This window comes from Ylistrum balloti, unplaced genomic scaffold (assembly GCF_031769215.1).
Source record: "Ylistrum balloti isolate Yb309-2 unplaced genomic scaffold, AGI_CSIRO_Ybal_v1 Utg371012, whole genome shotgun sequence".
NCBI lineage: Eukaryota > Metazoa > Mollusca > Bivalvia > Pectinida > Pectinidae > Ylistrum > Ylistrum balloti.
In genome coordinates, this window is record NW_026782563.1 from 362,700 (window position 1) to 387,711 (window position 25,012).

The 25,012-nt window shown below is 33.9% G+C and overlaps 1 protein-coding gene across 2 annotated transcripts; it reads left to right on the plus strand.

Moving 5' to 3' along the window:
* The first annotated feature begins 775 nt into the window (after positions 1 to 775).
* On the plus strand, positions 776 to 14,952 carry LOC132560066 (glucosidase 2 subunit beta-like). 2 transcript variants are annotated; one of them, XM_060224720.1, is made up of 16 exons: positions 776 to 889; positions 2,370 to 2,492; positions 2,988 to 3,083; positions 3,598 to 3,655; positions 3,913 to 4,030; positions 4,210 to 4,273; positions 4,619 to 4,684; positions 5,110 to 5,194; positions 5,649 to 5,727; positions 6,180 to 6,356; positions 9,260 to 9,382; positions 11,591 to 11,654; positions 12,339 to 12,408; positions 12,905 to 13,069; positions 14,045 to 14,144; positions 14,487 to 14,952. In XM_060224720.1, the coding sequence occupies exons 1-16, from the start codon at positions 805 to 807 to the stop codon at positions 14,628 to 14,630; spliced, it is 1,617 nt and encodes a 538-aa protein (XP_060080703.1). In that variant the 5' UTR covers positions 776 to 804; the 3' UTR covers positions 14,631 to 14,952. The 2 variants fall into 2 exon arrangements, with proteins under 2 accessions (XP_060080703.1, XP_060080704.1); XM_060224721.1 differs by lacking the exon at positions 9,260 to 9,382.
* Positions 14,953 to 25,012: the final 10,060 nt, after the last annotated feature.

The window sequence follows — 25,012 nt, forward strand, 5'->3', positions numbered from 1 at the left end:
CAATTGTGAAGTTACGCCGGAGACGTATATATGTGTTATATATGTCTGGTTACGCTGATCAAAAGTTTCACTTGACACACTCAAAAAGGAGGCGAGGAAAGATGTGAAGCAGAAAACGTTAAACCTAACTGGTTCAAGGTATTAAGTTCTATAACATCAAAAACCTTGTATCTGATATTTCGTTGGGACCTTATAGACAGGTATGTGTAATGAATATTTTACTGCGCTGTAATCAATTGCTGTTTTTTTTAATACATTTGCATAAAATTGGAAATCTCTGTCTCTATTTATATTTGTTCAATATTTTTTTATTCATATTACAATAAATGCTATGTTTTAAATGTATTTTTTTCTGGTTTTGGTGCAATGGATAATTTAAGAAATATAATGGCTATGATTTCCTCCAAGTTTTAATCAAATCATATATGTCTCATTTAAGCTTAAATGGTTGAGATGTGATTGTTATACTTCAACGTGATCCCTAGACCACCCTTGCTACATCCAAAGTTTTCCAAGACCTCTGCATCACCACAAAACAGCTTCCTTATTGCAAAAGTGAATTGCAAAGGAGATTTACCCACTTTGGTAGATATGCTATGATATCATCCTCAGTACAACTGAGATTTCCGAAAATATTGCCTCTAGAACCACTTGTATTATAGAATATAATACCTTACTCTTAGAGCCACAGAATATTTTAGATTGTCTCCCTTTATCACAATTACCAACCAATGAGAATCGGCCATATATCACAGACGGAAAGCTGCCGGTGCACGTCACTCTTTATCAACGAAAAGGTTCAACATGATCATGAAGGCATTGCTGATAAACTGTTTCATAGTTATTACGTCTGCTACCATCCCGAGACCAAGAGGAGTAGCCGATTCAAGTAATGCTTTCGCCCTGACTGTCTCAGTCATGACAAATTGAAAATAGCCATGGTTTATTCGTTGGGGGTACCCCCCCCACCCACTCATGTCATCCCTACAAAAAAAATCCTCGCTAAACACACAGTAATCGGACGTTCTATAATATGTGGACTATAGATACCATACTAATACAATAGCAGGAACGGACAGTTGGGACCAACAGGTCTTAAAATATCGCAGACGAATATACTCGTTAATCTTTCGAACACAATGCATTGACCACATTACCTTGATTGAAGTGTATTTGTGGACTTTTTTTTAATATACCCTGATATTTTCTAAGTAGCAAAAATTAGGTTTTGATAAATGATCAATGCAATGACCTAAGTTTGGTTTGTGTTTAAAATGAAGCTGAGAAACGGATACTCCAACAATATTGGAGGTTTAGTATGGTGTGAAAGTTTTAACAGGCATCATGTTGAAGATTTGCCAATGCAGCTGGTAGACTAAGACCACTTATATGTATAAGAGTAAGAAATAAACTAGGCATATTGTTATGAAGTGGTTATGTCCACAGGCACTTCCCCAATACTGCTCTGGATGACATGTGCCAGGACTCATATAATGTTCAGTGAGGTAGATACCAGCTACAGAATCTATTTCTGTACCATTAGTTGGATTTTCTACCACTGATGAAATCTAACAACACTGCTTATTGTAAATATGTAGTTATACTAGATCTATGCATTTCCAAGGGGGACTTTGAGTCATTCCAGAACTAACCATTAATCCCCTTTACAATTTCACCATTGATTAATTGGTTTCATTTCTTAATGAATTTTCAATTAGTTTTGATTATCAGCCCATAACCTACTGTACTGATGCTAAGCCAATTAATTAACACAATAGTTATATTGGGAGAATGGTCAGTGACACAAAGTCTATTTACTAGGAATTGGAGTGAACAAAAACTATCCTGGCTGCCCAAGGGCCTTTCAATCTCAAGGCATATACCCTACCACTACACTAAAACAAAATTTCTATTAGCCCACTCTCTAATAAGGTCACTTGTAGACTGTGTTATCATTTTATGTCTTCAAAAGACATTTATGAGACATCAGAGCCAGAGAGAGACAGAATAAAATGATGTATGTCATACTCAATGCCACCTCATGACTTCATGTGAGAAAGAAAAAAATGTTTCTTTGGGCATTACAGCAGATGATGTACAATGTGGAGATTTATTATTGGTAATCAAGGATTTCAAATTTTCTTAAACCTATGGATGTTTGTATGATGGATGTCAATATGTGTATAACCTCCGTAAATTAGCTGATTCTATTGTTCAGATGGACTAGTAAGTGACAATTTCATCAGCACACATCATTATTGAGAAAGAAAAGAAAAAATAATAATAAAAACGGTTTAGTATTGGAGATCTATTAATTCCTATTTTTAAATTGTTTTTTAATTGACTGAAACACTTTTTCATTTTTTTAGATGCATCCCACTATCAGCCTAACAATGAAGGTGTGTTTGTTTGTATTGATGGCTCTCAGACTTTCCCGTATTCCTATGTGAACGATGACTATTGTGACTGTGCTGATGGATCTGATGAACCAGGTAAATTAATTCTTTTGTGTAAACTGCACTAGTTAAGTCAGACATTTGTGATTGGATTAATCAGATTGTGGGGCATTATTTACAATTTAAGATTTCTGCTGTCATTTAAACCCTGGTTTAACTTGGGCATTTGGTGTCCTTTTGCAATCTGATGCTCTGACCAGGATTTCAACCAATGGTTGCTGATTCCATCTTTTTACAATACAGAGTTATCTGCTCTTTTGAGCAGGTATGATTGTTAAGATGTACTAGGATATTTGTGTTAAATTGCAATTTTTAAGTAGATTATACTTAATTTTTGCTGAATTGCTGTCAAGAGAATAACAGATACCAAATTGTAGTGCATCTGATACATTGTGATATTCTCATAAATCAAGTTTATATATTAATTTGCTCTTTTCCATTAACACACATGAAAGGTTGATTGCCTCTCATTGTTATGTGCCAGATCTTCAAGGCGTGGTGAACTTTTTAAAATAATTATATTATTTTTAGGTACATCTGCTTGCCCAAATGGCAAGTTCACTTGCACCAATGCCGGACATCGACCACTGATAGTTCCAGCTTCCCGTGTCAATGATGGTGTTTGTGGTAGGGAGATTTGCCATTTCTAATTGTTGAAGATCTTCAATGAAACTTTTATCATTAGCATTTTTATAGTGATTTATTTCATCTGTTAAACTGTTCGATGGTAATCATTGTAATTAAGGAAGTTTCAACAAAGTCAAGTTAAACATTCAGTACAAAAGAATTAAGTAAAAAATGTGATCAGTTCATCTCAAATTGAAAAAGGTTACTCTGAATTGAATTTTCTTGGTTAAAAATCACGATACTCAGGGTTTTCCATAATTTTGTTAGTAGTAGGCTGTGTAGTGAAAGTAGGAGGCTGGCCTGCCGTGTACATGTAGTCGTGTACGGAACATTCTTACGGAACTGGATTGGTATAGACGGCCAAATGATCAAGGCTTTTATGGAAAACCCTGATACTACTAGCTTCATACATGTGATTTTTGTTTATAAACAATATTTAAATTCAATTCTGTGATCTATATCAGTATATTCTTTGTAGCACCGGAATTAATACATAATTATTTTGATATTGTAGACTGTTGTGATGGAACCGACGAATATTCAGGAAACATAGCCTGTGTCAACACTTGTCAGTAAGTTTGTAGTGACCTTTGCAGATTTCAAGGGTATTGAAGAGTTTATTCCTACTCTGTTCAGAATTGATGTCTTAACTTATATTGAAAAGAAAGTAAAAGTTTATTTGACAATCTAAAAATTGGCATACCACATCTTTACAAATGCATATCGGTTTGATTTGCCATAAAATAATTGAAATGTTATAGGGACAGGTTTGTACTGCAGTTTAGATGTTGGGAACAACATCAAGAATGTTATAATTTTATATTTATAGAGAACTTGGGAAGAAACACAAAGAGGAGGTGGAGCGTATCATGAAACTACAAGAAGAAGGCATAAAAAAGAAGAAAGAATTTGCTGAAACTGGCAAGAAGATGAAAGAAGAAAAAAAGGTCACTTTCTTGATCAAGATAGTTGATTTTCTATTTTAGCCTGCATAGCTGTATAAATGTTGTCTGTAAGCTGCATAAGTAATGGCCATCCTTGTTGTTCTTTGTATTGTTTGGTTGTGTAAAGCTGCGTAGAGTAACTTTAACCAAAGGATCATAGTTTTTTGTTTTCCTTTTTCTAGGCCAGACTTGAGCAATTACAAACAGACAGAGAATCAGCTGAGGCAGAACGCCAGGAATTGGAAAGTATGTCTAGTGTTTAGAACTGCTGAGAATTTGTTTTAAAAAACCATGCTTATTCATTGGCATCTAAAAATTCATTGATCATAAACCAATTATTGATTACAATTTTGTACAAATTAGCGTTCTACTTGCTGAAGTTTGTCCAGTTCTACTGTAATATACATAGATAATGGAGAGTTACTTCCCCTTACTCAAAAAAGGGGAAATTGCCTGATCTCCATGAGAATAGTACAGAACAATCAGAAATTGATAATAATACATATTGGTCGAAAAAGGAAAATGTTTTATCTGCTGAATGCTATGCAAATTTCTTTTTGAAGAGAAGTAAAATTTCTACCTCTGTTACAGCCAAGAAAGAAGAAGCTGAAGCTCCTGAGAAGGAAGCAAAAGATAAACATCAACAGGCCTGGGATGGTAAGCAATGCAGGGCTCTCGATCTACCAGATTTGGGGCCGATATTTGGCCCCATTCCCAATGCAAAATAGTATCTTTTTTCCCAATTTAGACTCCCAAGTTTTCCCAATTCTAAGGAAAATGCAGCTATTTTTCCCAATTCTAAGGGCCCGGGGCCCGGGGCCCCAGTCCCAAAATGGGGTGTGAGAGCCCTGCAATGAATTCTGATTATATATCTCATATTATAACTTGGGGTAAAAAAAGAGCTGTTCTTGTGCATGTTTTTTTACATACTCATTAATTTCTGAAAACTGCACAACTTACTTGACAATTTTCTTTTGTCATTATCAGATTTTATAATATTTATATTTGTAATGTTATTTCCTCTTTGAACTAGTTTTTTATAGTAGATGAGTTAATACAGTATATTGTATATTTACATGCAGAAGAGAAAGCTCGTAGATCAGCAGAAAAAGAGGCAGCTGCTGCCTCAACAGCCTTCCAGGAACTGGACTCCAACAATGATAACTTGTAAGTACCACATGGGGGACAAAACATTCATATACCAATAAAATTCATGAGTACTCTAATTACACTGCATTAAGTTTCTAAGTAATGTTGAACATGATATAAAACAAGAAAAAAAACAAGTCTGTGTTATATGTATAACTGATAATCCATGTTCAAGACAATTTTGTTTGGATATGAAATGATCCCAGCTTTCATGGTGATGAATCCATGATAGTTTTGGTACATATGATGCTCTGAACGGATACATAATCTTTTTGACATATAGAAGAACACTGATCTTTTAATCATGGTCAAAGAATCTTTTGATATGGAGTATCAGGTCTTTACATAGTTTCTTTTGTGTTTTAACAAAATTGAAAATAGGTTAATGAAATAATTACAACCTGGGTTGTTTACTGTTGATATGAAGGAATGCTTTTTACTAGACTTAATACCTGTACATATGTTGCCACAGTGTTGATGTCTTAGAGATGGTCATTCACAATGAGTTTGATATTGACTCCAATGGTGTGGTCAGTGAAGAGGAAGCAAAGGTAATTATGATATCAGTAGATCACAGCATTATTAACACAAGGACTTAATTTATGTAGATCTAACAGCAAAATAGTGATCACACAGGAGGTCTCCAGAAATGAATAATTTCTATGCATTGTGATCATTTTAGAATATGTAAGTGATATTGTATTGTTTGAACTTAGTCATTCTTCTTTGTTAATTTGTTGCTGGTGTTATAGCATTTGCCATTAACCTGATGTCAAAAATCTGGGCGTTAATAATGATGAAACTAAAACAAATCTTCAAAACTGCCAGTGGTTCATTGGCTGTTGGAAATCAACCTTGAAAACTTCAGAAATTATTTTCTTATTGTTTTCTAAAAGGAAAATGTTTATAAGGCAGAGAAGACAGAAAAAAGTACACCAGTATCTTAAATAGGTAAATTAACTACCAAAATTTATGTCTTTTTTTGCCTTTTGTTTTCTTAAAGGAACATCTGGAAGAGGCAGATAAAGTAGACATGGACACATTTGTTTCCAAAATCTGGCCAAACGTCAAACAAATCTACAAACCCTTGGTTCCTGAAGAAAGTCAAGCTGATGGGGAGGCCTCACCCCCAGCAGACTCACAGGGAGAGACAGCCACTCCCCCAGACGAGGAAGCTAAAGTGAGTGTGTCATCAAATGGCATTTTATACAGCATTTCTCACCCTTCCTTCACTATTCAGTTTGTCTTTTTTACTTTTTTGGCTAAAGTATTGTTCAATCCTGGTAATACTTTTCCTTTTAGAATTTGTAACTGTTTGAGCAATATTCATAAAGTCAGAGTAGTTTTTTATTTTCATTTTTCTTTAGAGATTGAGGTTGTTTATATCAGGGGTGTACAATTCCGCTAGCCCAACGCCCAGGACTAGCTTGTGGGCTAAACCAGCATTAAAAGCCAACCTATTTCTGTACATATTTCTGATAGCTGTACATGTGATAATTGGTCAGTGTTGTAAAATATTACAACCATCAGTTCCATCAGTTCACTAAGTTTTTCAAACATCACTGTTGGTTTTCTAAATAAAATATTTCAGATACATGAAGATATGTATGCCTTAAAGATGTTTACATTTCTCCATACTTTTTGTCAGCTTTACACTTGAAAGATTGGAAATTTATATATAAAAACATCACACAATTTCCTGTAAGAAATAAAGTAATGTTCATTTCATTAATATTAGCACAATAGTTCAGCTCCAATGTGTACTTTATTGCCATAAGTGTTTCCCAGTGGAAATGAAATGGGAGAATAAAGTACACATATCTTGAGAGTAGTAGTTCACAGTGACTAGGTAAATTTCAACTTGCTGAAAACAGAGGCTAGTCAATAAAATTGGTTGTATTAAAATTCTGCACATCTTGACTTAGATTTATGAGTTTACTTTACAATTAAAGTATATTTCAGTTTGCTGAACTTTGATATGATTGAGTCTTGGTATTTAACTGTTAGAAAATTTAAATTTACAATGCAGTATGTACCAGTTCAATAAAATTCATGTGTTCCAATGGTAAACATTTATATTGATTTATTTCATGTTAATTATCAACTTATTGCACAGAAACCAGACATCTATACCTGTTTAATACTTTATTCAACAACACAGATATGACTAATTCTATTGGGGAAACAGTAAATGATAGAAAAGCAATAATTAGCATTTAGCAATAATAGAAAAATTGCTAAAGTTGGGCTAGTGGTTTTGATCAGGGCTAGTGAGAAAAAGTGGCTTACTAGCCCTTGGGCTGGTGGAAAATTCTCATAATTGTACACCCCATTATATAGTGTAAAATATAAATACAAGACTATCAAATAGACACAAATTTGTTTTATATACATGTACTGTTTCTGTATATTATGGGAAATTGTTTAATGAATAAATAAACATCTTGTATTGGCTAATCATTAAATGTTTCTAAACATAATGACTTATCAACATAAATTTTGTGAAAGCTTTGTCCACAAACATTATCTTTTATTTTATGTATAGTGTAGAAGAATGTGTTAATAATAATGTAATAAGCTTTGATAAAATGTCAGTGGCTGTTTTCCTGGAAGTTGTTGAATCAATTGAACCTTAGAGAAAATGACCAACACATATCTAGACCAAGGGTAACCTCTTGGGATACTCAGCCAAGCAAATTGAGGGGTCAAATTGGCTATCACAGATTCTCAGAATTTCTGCAGTTAACAAGGTGGATTCATCATTGTGCACATATTTGCTTTTGAAACTGCCTCAATATTTATTCTAAATATCTGAGTACAGCCCTATGTAAGATCAACCTTTGGTATGTCATTGTCACCAAAAGTTTTGATAGAGAAATGTTTTTGAATGCTTGTGAACTTTGATAGGTCAGGCCTATGTAGTCACTGATGAGATTGTTTACCAACAATGAATCATACAATTACAGTTCATTTTTAAAAGTTTACCATTTTTTGTCTGCCTTTTTGTTGCGGTGTAACTTTTATTTGGTTTTAATTGATGAGTTTATTTTTTATTATTGGTCAATGTTTATCCTTTCATTGTATGCATCTTGACAAAAATATATACATCATGTAACTCATAACATTTTCATCTCTACACTTACTCTGATTTCTCCTAAACTAGTGTCATGTTAAGTAGAACAGCACCAATTAAAAAAATAGAAAGATTTAATAATCCCTCCCAATTTAACTGTTTATTAGTCATTATATTGCAGTATTTGTCTAGTGACATTATATTGCAGTATTTGTCTAGTGACATTATATTGCAGTATTTGTCTAATGACATTATATTGCAGCATTTGTCAAGTGACATCATATTGCAATATAATTTTCAGTATCACAATATATTGCAGCAACTTTCGACAACTGTTTGACAGAATTAACCACAGAACTTTGGATAAGTTTGCAGAGAAATTTTGTTGAACCTCAAATTCAAAATGATGCAGATTTCAATACATAACTGTGTTAAATTCAGCTAGTGCTCTCTTGTGTACACTTTTATTTTGCAAAAATCATTTAAGTGTACTGAAGTACAATATCTCATGATATATCCCAATATTCCTTTGAATATCAGAATACAAAAACTATCTGAGATACCCTCCCTTAGAAAACTGTTTGTCTGGGAATTCCAACTTCACCTCAGCAGAATAGTAGCGATCATTTTCATCTGAACATATTAAGTTATTTATAAGATACTAATTTTAGCTGTTTTATTCTAATTATGGTATCTGTACAGTCATCAATCTAAATTTGTGGAAACATATTGGGGAGTATGGTGCCAATATGATCTGTATTGATCCATATGACCCTCCTTTTATTTTTCTTTGCTTCTTTTGGTGGGCGTTGCACTTAGCTCCGGCTTTAGAGTAGACTTAGTGTGCTTGAAAACTGAATTTCTATTAGAGCAAGTGCAGTGATATGTCTTGGAAATCATTGACCTGTTTGAATTGAATATGTTTGTACATTAGATATTGTGAATTTAACACAATACTATAAACCTAAGTATAGATGGGTGGGTCTGATGTTGAGTTACCTCCCTTGTAGGACTCTCCCAACTCCCTTCCTCCCCCTCCTCTGGACCCTGAGGATGAATATGATGAAGAGGAGGAGGAGGAAGAGGATGAGGAGGATGAGGATGACATGGATGATAGGGATGATTATCATGATGTGAGTATAAATGCCACATTCCTGTTTGTGCTCATAAACATGTCCGATGTCTAAGCTGGCTGCATGTCTTACTTTTTACAAAAATGGATGTTACTGTTTGTTTGGAATGATTTGTAGTTTTCTCCACTCAACATAACACATTATTTCCCACTGGCACAGAGGTCTTTTTTCACTTGAATGGACAGACATTTTAAAGATCTAATGACTTTTTCACAGATCAAGTCCAGAAATCTAAATCTAAATTACATCAAAAATAGTTTGATGTCTAATTCTGAAAACCTCCGTCAAGTTGATATAGGATATTCCGACATGATACTGTTCTGATTACTCTGTTGCTTCGTTTCTGCTTTTTATGTTTGAGGCTTACCCCTCAATTCTGTTTGTTTTGTGTGGAACAGACTACTTAGTTAGTATGAGTTTGCCCTAATATTGAGTGATGTGTCTATTGCATTCATACTGTTACGTTGTTAAGTGAATTATGGTCCAATAATTTCAGTATAATCACATCAGGTAAAATTATTCCCAGGTAATGATAAACAAAACATATATACTTTACACAAAAAATCACTGTAGAGGGGTGTCTAAAGTAGTCAGTAGTGTAAACAAATTGTTCAGTTTCTTGTAAAATAAGGTTTACAATAAGCATAGGAGAAAGTTGCCTGTCAATACATGTAACGTTGCCTCTATATATAACATTATCTGGCCTTCCATTTTATCATTAGTCTGTTCCTAGTACTGTCACACCATTACCATTCATCTCAGAGGAAGGTACTTTGGTAACAACTGACTCCCCTACTAACAACATACAGGTAATCCATCTTAACAGGTGTTGGCATAAATTCCTCTCTTAATACAGTTTCCTGACCTGAGTTTTATTTTCTAAACTCATGTATTGGTACTTTCATTAGAACTTGCATGTAATTAGATGCTAATTTCCCAGTTTTATACTTTTATAGAGAGAAATACAACTGAATCAGTGATTTTTTCTTCAATTTTTCTAATGATAAATCTTGACACAGCTTGATTTCCATTTTTCACATTTATTTATCGCTGGTGTAATTTAGGACCCTTTAGTGCAAGAAGCCATTGACAGAGCAAAGGCAGCTATTGTGCAAAATAAAATATTGGAGAATGAGGTATTGGTTTTAAATCTTATGATCCTTGTGTCTGTTCATGATGTATGTGTTTCCAGAGAACAAGTGTATCGTATCAAATGTTTATGTTGAAACCTGTACAAATTGAAGAATTGCTTGGTGTTTGTGTTCCTCAGCGAGTAAGGGCTAAATAATTGGTGGTTGGAATTATCCTATTTTATTTTTACTTCACATCTAACAACTTTCTATGCATATATAAATTTCCAGTTCTATTTCCTTTGAATAAGTTATGTCATTATGTGGTTAACTATTTAACTGATAGACAATGGGGTAAGATAGCTAGAGAGTAACCTCCCTCATCAGATTTGGGTAAAGCTCTGAAAGCAAATAAATGTGTTGACATCACATTTTGCCCATTTAGTAAACTCATTTAGGATTCTTTTGAATCTATCTTGAAATCAAGGTTTTGTTAAGCAAAATCCACTTTGAAATTTTAAGATGAAATTGTCATGTACTGCTGCACGTTTTCACATACCATTAAAATGAAGAGATAAATTTGCAGAATAATTATATAAAACATGACAACAAGAAGTTGAGAATTGGAGGGGGGGGGGGGATTATGAAATTGTCTTCCCTTGTCCTTGACCTTTGTGGCTTTGGTAACAATTTGCAAAATGACCTTGATCTTAATGGGTAAGATAATTACATAATGACCTGATGGTTTGTGGTGATGGTCAGGTGTGTTTGTTGTCCACACCTAAGATCGCAGAGCTGTCTATAATATCCACAAAAATATTTGTGCCACTCTCAAACATCTCTATAAATACTTTAAATCAACCTATTTAGTCATTCAAAGTTGATTATGATAGTAAGGAAAATTTATAAATCATCTCATTTCAGAATGTAACATTAAACATAAACTCTTACAAATGTAACATTTAACACTGAATAAGATACTACATATAATAACTGACAACCAATCAAAACTTTTCTGGTTTTTGGATATTCTTTGCTGATGACATATTGTCTTTCAGGAAAAAGTATGGTCGGTGACTAATGAACATTATCACATACTAATCAAAAGGAATTTCAGAGGGTGGGTTTTATGTTTCAGACTGCAGAAGACACAGAGGATAAAATGCCTGATTATGATGAGGAGACTCAGGTTCTAATAGAAGGTGTGTATGTAGGATCTTAAGGTGACATATTGGCCATCAAAGTTTATTATTTTATGAACCCAGTCATTCTACAAATTGGAAAACTGTGATGGTATGTTTAGAGTGATACAGATCTAGAAAAACCTGTTCATGAAATACAATGACAATTGAAACAAATAATATTCAGATCGAATTAGATTGTGTTACCAATAGGATTTAAGTTCATAAGTAAAGCCATTGTGTTAGAAGTATCGGTATGAATGAAGCTTTAAATATTAATTAAGGAATGATTAAGCAATGAATGCTTTAGCAAATGATCGTACAGTCCTATAATACTATTGAGCAATGTGTATTTTAGGCCCATAACAAAACAAACTAAAGTTTTGGTTACTTGTATTCACATTCTAATACTAATATTGTTGAGTTAACCACTCCCTTAATGGCAGCTTGCAAAATTCTTGGAGATTGACACAATTTCAAAAATGGTCCTTTGACCAAATGGTGTTACATTTTGACAACACATATACATATGAATGGATAGATGTAGAGTAACATTAGATATCGTGAGTAAGACAATGTGTACCAGTATATGGAACTGGCTACTTCTACATACATTGGTTTCCATTGTCTGGATCCATGAGGATTTGCATTGCATTTTAGAAAAACAACGGTCATCATAGTCTGACTGCTAATTTTATTTTACAGCTGCTGATATTGCTAGGAATGCTTTCATTGCTGCTGATGAGAAAGTTAAATCCATCGACAGAGAAATATCGTAAGTAAAGGCTTGCATGCATCCAATCTGTGTTATTGTAGACAACTATCATAATCATGGTAATGTTGACATGTATTCAGTTTATTATGAAGAGAGTGAGATCCATCATATTTTAAGCTTGCATTTAGTCTCAAGAAGAAACCTCCTGAGAAGTGATAATCAGATATGACAAAAATATTGTACTTATTCAATAGCAAGACAAGCAGGATTAAGATGATTTTGTTATGCCATTTATTTATATTTTACATTCAAATTTTAGAAAAGAACATTTTAAAAGCAAAAAAATAATAAAAAAGATAATAATAATCTGGCTGTGGGCTAGTACTCAATGGAATGTTTTGTCTTGATAAGAATAGTATTTGAAGTTGACGACAATAATCTTGACAACGTTACATTGCACTTTATTCTGTTGCTAGTATAAATACATGTATCATAGATTTACATAGAAAATCACCTGCAAATATTATCTCTAAACAACACTTTTAACCATTTCTAGATCGCTGCAGAGCTACATGAACCTGGACTTTGGTAATGATGAGGAATTTTCGGTCCTGAAGGATCAATGCTTTGAGTACACTGATCGGGAGTACACCTACAAGTTATGTGCTTTTGACCGCGCCTCACAAAGACCAAAGTCTGGGGGCTCAGAGACAAGTCTTGGGTAGGTCCATGCATATTGTAAAGATAGTGTAAGAGACTTAATCTCATTTCTAAATCACCCTCTATTGAAATTCCTTAATAAAAAAGCAGATACATTTATGTCCTTATGTTCACATTTGTAGATGGTTGTAAGGTTTATTGGTGTCAGTAATTTTCAAATTGATATAGAGCATTGTAAGACAAAAATAAACAATATAAACAGAATCTCATAAGATTTATACAGTTTCGCTAGATTCAAGGAGTTATCTTGTAAAAGCTCATACAACTTCATTGAAATTTCTAAGTGACAGTTGTCCAATTTCATCAGTCCTTCTTCAGTCCATATTCATAAAGGTGTCAGTTGAAACTCTTGTATACAACTTGATACTTTTCCTTTTATGTCACCTGAGACAAAGTCTCGTTGTGACACATTGCAATTCCCTTTTGTCTGTTAACTTTTTCCTTTTATCACTGCTGGAAAATCCCTTAATTATTTTAAGTGAAACAGAAATCTTCCATGACCAAAGATAAACCAAAATTGTTAATGATATGGTCCCCATCCCCACAGGGTCCTGAAGGGCATGGTCAAAAAGGGTCAAATAGACTGAAATTTAAAAAAAAAATCTTCTCACTACCCAAATACAGTAGAATCAAATACATTTGATGGATAGCAGGGCTTTAAGGTGCTTTACTAAAATTGTAAATTTCATGACTCTCAGGTCTCACATTTCCCCGTTGGGGAGAGGATTAGGTTTACTATTGCTTATACAGGAAAATTACATTTGTGAGCATAGTTTGCTCATTTTCTATTTCATCTTCTCCGTCTGTCCGTCCGTCTGTCCGTACGTCCATGTCAATATTTCTCTTCTTCCTGCTACACATCTTTTTCAATTGTTTTTGATGTTACACTGAGGTCACCGTTAAGGGCCCTCTGGCTCTTGTTAACATTTCTGATCCTTGCTCATAGATTCTTTGACTAAGTTTTTTTTTCTTTCAGAACCTGGGGGAAATGGAGTGGTCCGGAGAATGACCGTTACTCTTCTCAGCTGTATGAGCGTGGACAGAATTGCTGGAATGGCCCAGACAGATCTGTTAAAGTGAGTTCCCTATATAGTGAGAAAGCTTCTGTTAGAGGAATATCTAAATAATAAAAAAGGCTTATTGAATAATTTCATAGATGTTTGAGTAGCATCTCTTGGGTATAAATTAATTGAATTCCAAAGTTTATTCAAGGATTGATAGATTAAATCCAGTGATTTTGACATTGAATTTTTCTTCAGATTTGATGTCAGTATATAGCTAAAACTCAATAATATAAAAATATAAATATTTTTGTGTTTGAATGTTTTAGCATGTTTTCAAACTCTGAAATAAGACTATCATTAACTTGCTTTTATTGTAAACAGAACTAAAAAAAGGACTTTCAACCTTTATTTCAGGTCCATTTTAAATGTGGCCCAGAAAATCAATTGACCAATGCCTATGAACCTAGCCGTTGTGAATATGCATTCGACTTTATTTCACCTGTTAGCTGTTCAGGGAAAATATCACCGATGGATCCACATTCTCACGATGAACTCTGACCTAAAATTCACTATGAATTTGTATTTAAAACATTTCTATCAACCTAATTTTTATGTAACTTTTTCTTTTGTTAAATTATAACCATTATCAACTGTACACATTATGCACTCAACTTTTTTTGTACTTTTGAAGATGTCAAATCCATATTTGTTCATTGCCAATTAGGAAATGTTAAGATTGTAGGAAAATGGAAAACAAGAAGGTGTCTTTGACATTAATTGCTTTTGTTTATAATTGACATCAGTTGAAGTGCTGTTCAGGGAAAAGTTTTTTTCAATCAAATATCTCATCTTATGTTCATCTTATGTGTAATAAATTCTGTCTGACATTTTCTGTGTGTGATTTTTTTTCTACTGGGAATGTATTATAAAATATTTGTTGTTACTGATATTGCAGGTTGGAGTAAAACAATAATCATGCACAAGGTTTACATATATTGAAAGTTATGTCTTTAGTTAATTGTAAATAAAACTTTTATCTTACCAGCAGTAATAGGCAGCAAATCATTTCATACCCCTGAAAAAAGCAGGAAGATTCTGTCTCTGTCAGTGTAACTGTTTGTACTACAAGTACTTAACCATCATTATCAATGCAGTTATGGTTGTGAAAATGAATGTAATATAATTGTAAGTTGAATTTTAGGCCTCCATCAAGCCCTACATCTGTGGTCCGTACACATTTCTTGTTACTGCTATTTCCTAAGAAGTACTGGATGGATCTTTCTCAAATTTCATATATAGGTTCCCGTTAGTTGTGCCTGTTTGATATTGGGACTGATCAAAAACAAAATGGCCACCCTGGATTTTGACTTTGCAAGTTATGGCTATTTCTTGAGAAGTGCAGATGGATCTCGCTGAAATTTCCGATGGAGGTTCCTCTTTGTCCCTAGTTGTGTTAATTTGATTTTGGGTCTAATCAGAAAAAGGAAATGGCTTACAGGCGGCTAATTTGGGATTTTGAATTTGAAAGCTTTTAATCTTTATTTCTTGAGAAATACTGCATATATCTCTGTCAGATTTCATGCATAGCTTCCTCTTGGTCACTAGTTGTGCCTGTTTAGTTTGGGACTGATTAGAACAACAAAGTGGCCGACAGGTGGTCATCTGATTTCGACAAATAAAGATTGTTATCCCTATTAAAAAGTACTGAATGGATCTCTCTCAAATTTCATAGGTGTATTTCCTTTTGTTTCTGCTTGTGCCGGTTTGATTTCGGGACTGATCCGAAGAAACGAAATGGCTTCGTCTAGAGCTGAACCATATCTGAAATCTTGATGGAGGTCCTGAAAAAGTATTATATTTCGGAATGGTCCGAAATCTTGTATGGCCGCCATCTTGAAAAACGTTTTAAACTTCTCAAGTTCCACTGATGCCATTAAGCTTAAAATTAGTGATGTTAAGGAAGGGAAGCCGCCAAATGCTATTTTTCGGCTTCATCAAAGGGTCAATATGGCAGCCAGTTTGAAACATGTTTGCTTAATCATGATTCGCTGAACAATACCTACTTTTCACTTGTTTTCAATTTTTACCTGTGGGATTCGGTAGAAACTAAAAAATCCTCCTGAGATAATCCTGACCAAGTTTTGATACTTTTCAAGTCAGTCGGTAATTGTGACCGTCATCTCAAAAAACACATTGTAAACTTCTCAAGAATCACTTTTGTCATTTAAGGTGAAAATTGGTGTTGTTTTTTTTTTTTTTTTTTGGGTTTTGCCAGATAAAAAGTTGCAGCTTTGACGGTCATTTTGTAACGTGATTGTTGCTGCTGATGCTGTTACAGTTATGTCACATCAGGCTATATCTGTGTCTGGGCAGTTGATATCACCGATTCATTGGTCTATTAACGGATGTTGATGATGCTGAATTTTATATACATTTTTCTCTTCCATAACTTATGAATTGGATTAATTTCATACAGTAATTAGAAAATAGATAAGTGACCCAATGTTTCCTTGCAGTTCATGAATGGAAGGGAAATAACTCTGGAATGCTTGCAAGGGGTTGTATACTGCACTTATTTTCATGGTGTAGTAAAATGTTTGTTTCTGTACGGAGTTACCTAAGGATCATTTAAACAAATAAATAAGAATAAAAGATATTAGTGATGATACCGTCTATTTGTTATTGAGATTTAATGAAATATGTCGAATTCGTTTTTAAAATCAGATTTTCACTTGCATTCACTCAGCTCTGTAAAAAGCGAGTTTCTAAACAGTTTATGATTCAATAATCTGCTTTTTCTTCGGTTCATCTGAATAATGTTTTAGATGCTGGAACATTGGTGTACTGTCTAATCAGTTATAAATCGGTATTACCCTTCACAGTTTAATTATTAACCCCACCATAGCCGATACGCCTGTGCATCAGTTCTATCACAGCCAATAGACCCTGAAGGAGCAGCTTAGTCGCTATGAAAATATATGGCGGATCGATTACAAATGCACTGTAAGAAGTGCTTTCTCGAATCCGCTGATCTTTAGTCAAATAACGTATGTTACGAAATATTTGTTTTGAATGGTCTGTGTTAATCTTTGTGTAAATAGGGATTTAGACATGCACCACTTCGATAGGGAAGATGTTTCCTTTCAACAGATCGCCCGACCCTCCAGTCTGTCTCCTCGATCTCCCTGATAGATATATTCTATTGTATACCAAGCACTGATCTAAACGACCTTGCTTGGCACCAGTATTTGCTTAATGGAACCCACACCAAGAAATGATTCACTTATTTTACGTTCCGCCCACACCCGAAGTCTGTATCTTTTAGACGGGATATGTTTTCTTATTTAAATAAGGATTCTAAAGAAAAAAAGAGAAAACACGAAATTTCTTTACATGACAACGCCGAGTGTTTGCTTGCTTATCAATAAAACTTCAAAACATGTCTTTTTGGCCTATATATAACTTGTACCCGAACAGTTTGTCTTCCTTCATCATTTGTGATTTGTCGCATGGAAATTAAGACCAAAATGACGTTCAAAGACCATGACAATTATTGTCTTCTTTACATACAACATTAACAAATGTATGTCGAAATGTGTAGTATTGAATATCCTGGCTTTAACAAAAGAGGAAACCTTGTTCCATAAAAAAATAGACTTGGAATGTGTAAAGAGGTGATACTCAATTGGACCAGATCTGGATTGTAGGAATTTTCTAATTTTTAAACCTTATCGTCTCGTGCAGAACCAAACTTCTCTTGTGTACATTACATACACTTTACATACCCGAGTCACTTGCCGGTGATTTTTTTTCTTCATTTTTTACATTTATAAATACAAATCTGAATGAACTGACAATTATCTTACGTACATAGAGTAAATTAACGTCCAGCTCGGAAACAAACTTGATTTAGAACTGATAATTGATATTTCACATGAAATATGCGTAAAAGTGAAAAGCATTCGCCAGCCTAATTAGGATAGAAAACTTCTCCTCTATCTTGAATACAGTTGGTGTGATTTTACTGGTTGTAACTAATGTCAGTTCATCTTGAACGTAGATTACTTAACCTAAAAACAACTTTTTCTGTAGTCTTATTTAAGGTAACAGTTCTTAGGTGTCCGTGTTTTCCCTAAACCATCACAAAATGGTACCCGTCCTCTATATACAGTTAGTTGTATACTATACAGTTAATTGTATACTATACAGTTAGTTGTATACTATACAGTTAATTATATACTATACAGAGGTCGGGTATATTTGCTTGTTTCAGTGGCATGTTAAGGTGAACTACACCACAAACCGAATAAAACTACGTTCAACACTTTGTCTTGTCTACCAAAAGGACCAGTTTATAACAAAAATATATGTTCTATAACTTTTTTTTGCTTATTATAAAGTGGGTTTTTTTTTCTTTTATTCTCAATAACCTTTCTTTCACAGGATTTATTCTATATCACGTGTGCCTAGAATAAACCATTGCGACACTAGAATCAACAGATACCACGACATAATTTACCTTTCATTAACCACTTCGCCACCAGAATCGACGAATACCAAGAGTTAGTTTGCCTTTCATTAACCACTGCGACATTAGAAGTAACAGGTACCACGACTTTACTAGTTTTTCATTAACCATTATGGCACTAGGGTCGTCAGTTACCACGATTTTATTTGCCCTTTGTCGTTGTTCTGTGTTGTTTTGATGAAGAAAAGGTGCTCTCTTCTGTTCAAATAAAACAAAATCTCAACCATTAAGTTTACATAACTTCCTACCCGAATCATTCAAAAGTGTCTACAGACTGTAGTAATTCTACCTCGTCTTCCATAGTATAAAAGTCATTTCACCAGCTCGTTATACAATCATGACAGAGTGCTGCTGGCCGATCTATAATGTCCATGGACTAAATAACCCATGTCCTAAAAAGCTCCAAACAGCTTTGTATCTGTCCTTGTTTTTTTTAATTAAGGACACATTTCCACCATTAAAAATAGTATTTGTTAACATAACATTTATTTGTAAAGTGTACAATTTCCGTATCAATATCATCTAGACCACAGATACAAAGTCACTTTACAAAGCTGTAATGATTAAATAAAAGTTCCTTTGTCACCACATTTGAGTTAATCGATATCATATGCTGCAAGACCGGTGATACACATTGAAAAAAACATGGATGATGTCATACGAATAATTTTAGCTCTTGATAAGTGCTCTGAATATAGAGTTTTAATTGCGTGGGCATCACAGCTTTTGATAACCGTGAAGAAGTTCATTTTCCTCGATGGGGTCTCACTGCTCACACTGTAGATAACCGTCTTTCGTCTCTGAAAAACAAACTTATACTTCATGTTGTAAATGTTCTATCATTGATAAAAGAACATTACATACAATTATGTTCTGTACAACCTTGACTTTGTCTAAAACCGTTTTGCTCATCCATGAGCGCACACTCATATTCCAACGCCTTAAAATAGTTTGATAGTGGATATGTCTTTAAATCATGCATGGTATGGATATCAGAGATTTCTTCCTGACTTTGAATATTGGGGTAATATTTATCACTACCCCTCCACCTCTGGGTCTCCTCGGGTACGAGACCTAAATGGGACAGTCGCCAGCTACCGGCAACATGTCGATAAAGCAACAAAGAAGCTGACTTGTCCTTAAAGACAATAGGACGTAAAGCAACAATGAACCTGACTTGTCCTTAAAGACAATAGGACGTAAAGCAATAATGAAACTGACTTGTCCTTAAAGACAATAGGACGTAAAGCAACAATGAACCTGACTTGTCCTTAAAGACAATAGGACGTAAAGCAACAATGAAGCTGACTTGTCCTTAAAGACAATAGGACGTAAAGCAACAATGAACCTGACTTGTCCTTAAAGACAATAGGACGTAAAGCAACAATGAACCTGACTTGTCCCTAAAGACAATAGGACGTAAAGCAACAATGAAACTGACTTGTCCTTAAAGACAATAGGACGTAAAGCAACAATGAAACTGACTTGTCCTTAAAGACAATAGGACGTAAAGCAACAATGAAGCTGACTTGTCCTTAAAGACAATAGGACGTAAAGCAACATTGAAGCTGACTTGTCCTTAAAGACAAAAGGACGTAAAGCAACAATGAAGCTGACTTGTCCTTAAAGACAATAGGACGTAAAGCAACATTGAAGCTGACTTGTCCTTAAAGACAATAGGACGTAAAGCAACAATGAACCTGACTTGTCCTTAAAGACAATAGGACGTAAAGCAACAATGAAGCTGACTTGTCCTTAAAGACAATAGGACGTAAAGCAACAATGAACCAGACCAAGCCAACCCTAAATGAGTATGGTTTACCAAAACCATTATAGCGAGTAAAAATTGTGTACTGCATGTTCATGCCTGTCGTATTCCGTAGTGCAATACAGTGCTTTAATAAAGTTAATTCCAGCCAAATTATTCGACATGATATGAAACAATATATTATTGTAATTCTTTTGTATAAATTTGTAGTTTTAATGTACTCCAGACCACATTTAATATTGTTTTTCTTTTAAAGGTTTCAGGATACAAAGTTTTCCCTTCTCTTTCCTAATCATTCATTTACTTTTCTAAGAGTCGTGCCAGATCTCATGATATTGACAAGGATCTGAAACTATAGCAGATACCTCTCCTTAATAAGGTAAACAATTATAGTTCTAACAGTTTCCATAAATCTTATGGTTCAAGTTCGACATGATTTCTATCACCCTGTTCGACCTCTAATACACACGTTACTTTTCATCCTATCATTTCTTAAAAACAGTTTTTAATCGCTTATACATCGTACTTTTCTGGACTTGACGGATGGAGGACCATGGCATTTTAATAGTCGCCTCTCACTAATACGCCTTAGTATCTGCTTACAAAGCTGAATTAGAATTTTATTTCGTACGATAGAGCAACAAAAACCTCTTTAATCCATTTTACTCTCCAATATATTGGGATCAATAAAGTAGATATGATCAATTGTCCATCTCTTGTACAAACTTAAAATATGTTCTAATTGGGCGAATATTCTCTTCTACGAAATGATTGACTCCTTCGTGATTAACTCATTTTTGCTGAGGACTTTGGCGTTGTTGGGAAGCTGCTATTTCACATTTTAAAAAATGGCCGATGTGTGAATGTCCATTTCGTTGAGACTCCAATAAGTCACAATGTTGAACAACTGTTGTAAACGAACATCAGTCAAATCAAACGTGCAACGTTTTTCTTTATTGATCAGATTTAAATGCCAAGAAAAACATAACTGTCGTCATTATTTCCGCAAAAAAATCTCCATAAATGCCATCAAACTTTTTTTCTTGTTATGTATTTAAAAAAAGAAAAAAAATGACAAGGACGGTGCGATTGACGAATAGTGTTTTCAAATTTGTCGCACGGAACAGGCAGGTCACGTGATAAATTGTGCCATGAGACTGATTGCATATCAGCTCGAGGAAATTTTATTTCATGAACTGTTACGAAATAGCTTGGTTATAATGAATAAAATCTGTCGTTTTCCTTTCATGTGTAGGATATCGGGATTTAGAATCCGTACCTCAGTCATTTTATAAATACGGGCACCTGCGATGATGTGGACAACGAAGTGTGATGGTACCAGTGTCTCATTCATGAATGTTGATAACGTTTGGGAACAGATAACTTCGTAGTAATTTACAGAATTTTAAATATCAAGTCCTTTTATTCTCAAATTTAAAGGGAAAAAGATTTTTGATGACATCACTATCATCCTGTTTTTTAATGCTATACGTTTTAATCGGCATCAATGAACATATTTGTGAAATATCTCTGACGACAGAATAACCGCTAGAGGCAGCGAAACGCTAACGGTGAAACTGAAACGTGGATCGCCTATACAATGTATATATAAATATTTATCACGATCTGACATATGTTACCGCTTTGTATCACAAAGTTCCAAGATCGGTTTAACGAATTTAGTTTATCCTTAGTAATCCACCGATACTCATCTAATTCAGACCAGATTCATAAACAAGGGGGAGGGGGCGTGTACCTTGATGTGAGTCTCATCCCCTCAGGGGAAGGTCCGAGGGAGGGGGAGGAAAGCGATGTGCGTACACCTAGATGCTATCTCAGCCACCGAATCTAATGATGGCGGACATGATTGTATAAATAAAGTCTATTATAGGAGATAGTATATCTACGTTTTGTATATTTGTCAAAATAACAAATTCTAGATTTATCACAAAGAGGAAGGAGATTTAGATCTTATCGATTCGATTCCATGACGAAAGTTTATATTCAATCGTTTTATAGTACTTCTGTTAAATATCTCCTAGGATTATCAATATTTTACTGTGAGTCGTTATTTTTTTATGTATTATTTTTTGTCTTATTTTTATAAATCGTCCCCATTCATAATTTTCGAAACACTAATTGCAGACTGAGTTGAAGAAAAGTCTGACTACGGCTAAATTTAAACATGGAACATACGAAAAAATGATGTAGTGAAGTTCAACGTACCGAACGATGTACACCATGAACAGGAAACGAGACGTCGACTTACACATTATCTTCTTTTGTTACATTATATACTTTGTATAAGTCAATATGATATTTACTTACAATATCATCTCTCATTAAACTGTAATATTTCATCTTAAAGAGCAAAACAGAGATAACACAGGGTCAAATTTATAAATAATTGCAACATTTTGTATTTTGTTGATATAAATAAACTATCTTGTTCAAAAATTTGCTTAACCATTTTCGAAACCAAATTTGTCAAATTATAAAAACGACCAGGTGATTCTTGAAATGACAGCGCACATTGAATGGTTTCTGGCATTACCAGTTATTATCATAAATTAATTCCTCTTGTTTGGGATACGGTTTATGGCGTACTTCGCTGTATTTAAAACATCAAACTATAGTTTGAGTTTGGATATTTTGGGTATGGATATCAGTAAATTTTATTTATTGACCCAAATTTCGCGTATTCTTGGTAACGATAATCTTTTTAGGGCGGACATTAATTACAGTGGTTAGTAGGTGGTGATATTTTGTGTTTTAACATTTATATTTATGGAAAGCAGGACAAAGTAAGATAAGGGGAATATTGAAGAGATTCTGATACAGTTGCTGGTATAAGTTGTTTGAATGGAAACATTCAATATCTAAACTTACATGAATACAACACGGTCCAATGAATGTTCAACAAATAAAAACCCAAAAAACAAAAGCAAAAAACAAACAAACAAACAAACAAAAAAACAAAACAAAAAAAAACAAAAAAAAACCGCAAAAAACAAAAAAAAAAAAAAAAAAACCCATATTTTAGCATACAATTTAAATACCGTACATGACACGTGGACATGTTTTTTAAATTGACCACTTAAGAAATATCCTGTATATTGACCTCGGTTCTGTTTTGTGGGGAGTCCGGAAGGTGTGTGTTTCAACCACAATAACCTTATATCTTCAAGTTGTTAAAACACAAATGGGTTTAATTTAGTGACGTAAAGACCAATCCTTGAGTTAGTATGAATCATTTCGAATTATTTGGTTTGAAATTGAAACGTGTGTATGCTGAAGTATATGCAGAGGGTTTCTTCTAGTGGGTACGGCGAAACCTGGAGCCAAAGTTGTTGACTTATGTCGACTGTCAAAACCACACAAGTGGCAGTGTAGAGGCGAGAGAGGTAACGTCTATGTTTGAGTTCAATACTACGATACAAGCTGCTTATTTACACTGATTTTAGCATTAAGTTGTGAAGAAGGTCGGCATGTGAAATTGTGTTACGACATAAACAAATTACGACTTTGTCAGTAAAATGAATTTTATCAATAATTCGACTTTTCCCCTTTCTTTTTTGGTAGTTTTTCTTAAGTAACATTTCAATAATTTGGTGATGTAATGACTGACGAATGTCATTTCAAGAAGTGTTAAAAAACATATTGAGTATTGAAGCAATCCCTGGATTAAGCTGAAAATGATATAATTAATCTTCGACAATGTGGGGGAAATTTCACTCACGCGGGTGGATGGTGATGGCACCATCCACCATGAATGTACCAAGCGATATAATTGGCAGTTCAGTGTCTTAACAACTGTGAAGAATGATAATTAACAAATGATATATTACATACTTACAACTGGGATGTCCGGCAACGTTAGATAATTATATATTCATATATAAAATTGTTTTGGGTAATATAATTCGTTTTGGAGGACCAGACGGTCTAGAGAACTCAATATCAATTAGTTAAAAACGTTTCCAATTTGTCTCTATATGTTGAAAATGTACCTCTTACTCATTACACGCTGTTCAAACACATAATTAATTGCATACTTCGTTCATGAAATTGTACCTAGCATCACGTAAAAAAAGAAATACGACTTATCTACACTGAAAATTACTTCTTCATTTGTGTAATTAATTTGTTATTTTTCAAACCACAGTTTATAATGATTAAGTAACATTCTCTATGTCATGATATAAATAATGGAGTTTATTTACGAAGAGAATGATAGCTAGAAACACATCCATTTATTTATAACACAAAGTGTAAGTCATACCCATAGATTTTTTTATTTAAATATTTATTGCTCTAGAACAAAATATCACAATCTGTTATGAAAACATGTATATATCTTCAGTAATTATTACTATAAAAATCAAATTCTGTTACTAGATCAAAGACTACACGTGTTTGTATCCAATCTCAAAGAAGGGCAACTTGTGATTAAGATATTCCTATCGTTTTTATAAAGATGACACTGTCTAAAATAGTAATAGACGTTCTCACAAAAAATTTAAGTCTGATGTATCACCACTGTCTTGTTTTAGTCAAATGACGACTCGTTTATAAACTTTTTTTCGTGTAAATATGTTGTAACCAGAATTGTGTGAGAAGATGTTTAGACCAATGTCCTGTGCA

Excerpts from the sequence above, each read along its gene's own strand:
- LOC132560066 (XM_060224720.1), top strand. The coding sequence starts at position 805 with ATGATCATGAAGGCATTGCTGATAAACTGTTTCATAGTTATTACGTCT. Across the intron at positions 4,031-4,209 it reads AGATGAAAGAAGAAAAAAAG|GCCAGACTTGAGCAATTACA; the intron begins GTCACTTTCTTG and ends TCCTTTTTCTAG. Across the intron at positions 5,728-6,179 it reads TCAGTGAAGAGGAAGCAAAG|GAACATCTGGAAGAGGCAGA; the intron begins GTAATTATGATA and ends GTTTTCTTAAAG.